The 1710-nt window shown below is 46.5% G+C and overlaps 1 protein-coding gene across 1 annotated transcript in view; it reads left to right on the plus strand.

The window, feature by feature from the left end:
* SLBP (stem-loop binding protein) overlaps nt 1–1710 on the plus strand; it is a 22328-nt gene that overhangs the window by 7292 nt on the left and 13326 nt on the right. The window contains exon 4 of the mRNA XM_011970875.1: nt 1036–1185. Coding sequence (XP_011826265.1) covers nt 1036–1185 — 150 coding nt within the window. The remainder of the gene's footprint in view (nt 1–1035; nt 1186–1710) is intronic.

Below are 1710 nucleotides of genomic sequence, written 5' to 3' on the forward strand. Positions count from 1 at the left end.
TGCAGTGGCATGATCTAGGCTCACTGCAACCATCGCCTCCCAGGTTCAAGTGATTCTTCTGCCTCAGCCTCTGCAGTAGCTGGGACTCCAGGCATGAGCCACTATGCCTGGCTAATTTTTGTTATTTTTAGTAGATATGGGGTTTCATCATGTTGGCCAGCCTGATCTCAGACTCCTGAGTTCAAGTGATTTGCCGTGTCCAGCAGGGTTTTTTATTTTTGAGACGAAGTATCGCTCTGTTGCCCAGGCTGGAGCAACACGAACTTGGCTCACTGCAGACTCTACCTCACTGGTTCAGGCAATCCTCCTACCTCAGCCCCCCAGTAGCTAAGATTCTAGGTACCACGAGCGGCTGATTTTTGTATTAGTAGAGACGGGGTGTTGCCACGTTGGCCAAGCTGGTCTTGAACTGCTGACCTCAGGTGATCCACCCGCCTCGGCCTCCCAAGTGCTAGGATTATAGGTGTGAGCCACTGCGCCCAGCCCCTAGCTGTTTTTTGTTTTTGTTTTTTCTTTTTTTTTTCATGATGGGGTCTCGCACTGTCACCCAGGCTGGAGTGCAGTGGCATAATCTCAGCTCACTGCTACCTCCATCTCCCGGGTTCTAAGCAATTCTCCTGCCTCAGCCTCCCAAGTAGCTGGGACTACAGGCGCGCACCACCAGGGCCAGCTAATTTTTGTATTTTTAGTAGAGACGGGGTTTCACAATGTTGTCCTGGATGGTCTCGATCTCTTGACCTCATGATCCGCCCGCCTCAGCTTCCCAAAGTGCTGGGATTACAGGTGTGAGCCACTGGCGCCTGGCCTTTTTTTTTTTAATAGAGATGAGGTCTCACTGTGTTGCCCAGGCCTTTTTTGAATTCCTGAGCTTAAGTTATCTTGGCACGACCTCCCAAAATGCTAGGATTACAGGTGTAAGCCACCACGCCTGGTGATCTATAATTTTAAAAATAATACTAATCTCATAGTTTGGTTAATTTTCGAGCTAATGTGGAAAGGTGAGTGGCATGTGCTAGAATAATCTTTCTCCTGTAGACACCTTCGACAACCTGGCATTCATCCCAAGACCCCTAATAAATTTAAGAAGTATAGTCGACGTTCGTGGGACCAGCAAATCAAACTCTGGAAGGTGGCTCTGCATTTTTGGGATCCTCCAGCTGAAGAAGGGTGTGATTTGCAAGAAATGTATGTCTTTATTGCATTCTTTTTCTGTGATTCTCTGATTGGTCCAGTGACTGGAGCAGCTGTGCATCACTGAGACAGGAGGTTCTGGTGCCAAGTTCCCCAGCAGCTGTTGGCGAGCAGAGCAGCTGCTGCTGCAGCTTGGTGCCGAGTTCTTCTGTACTGGGTGGGAGGCAGCTGGAAGGAAGAGTTTGCTTCCTGAATTGAATTTATTTTTTCAAGCACAGTCAATCTGGGAATACAGGTTTTGTTTGTTGTTTTGCTGTTTTTATTGTTGGAGTTCTTTTTCCCCTACAGTACAGCAATCTCTGGAATTTGTTTTTTAAATATAAATATCCTGAAAAGTATTTGTGTCATTTCTGTCCAACCATGAAAATAAAAGTTCTTAATTAAGGAAGAAGGCTTTCTTTCCCTGTTGGCTTTTTTTTTTTTTTTTTTTTTTTTGAGATGCTCTGTCACCCAGGCTGGAGTACAGTGGTGTGATCTCAGCTCACTGCAACCTCCACCTCCTGGGTTCAAGTGGTTCTC

Source organism: Mandrillus leucophaeus, unplaced genomic scaffold, assembly GCF_000951045.1.
Source record: "Mandrillus leucophaeus isolate KB7577 unplaced genomic scaffold, Mleu.le_1.0 Scaffold98, whole genome shotgun sequence".
In the NCBI taxonomy this organism is placed as follows: Eukaryota; Metazoa; Chordata; class Mammalia; order Primates; family Cercopithecidae; genus Mandrillus; species Mandrillus leucophaeus.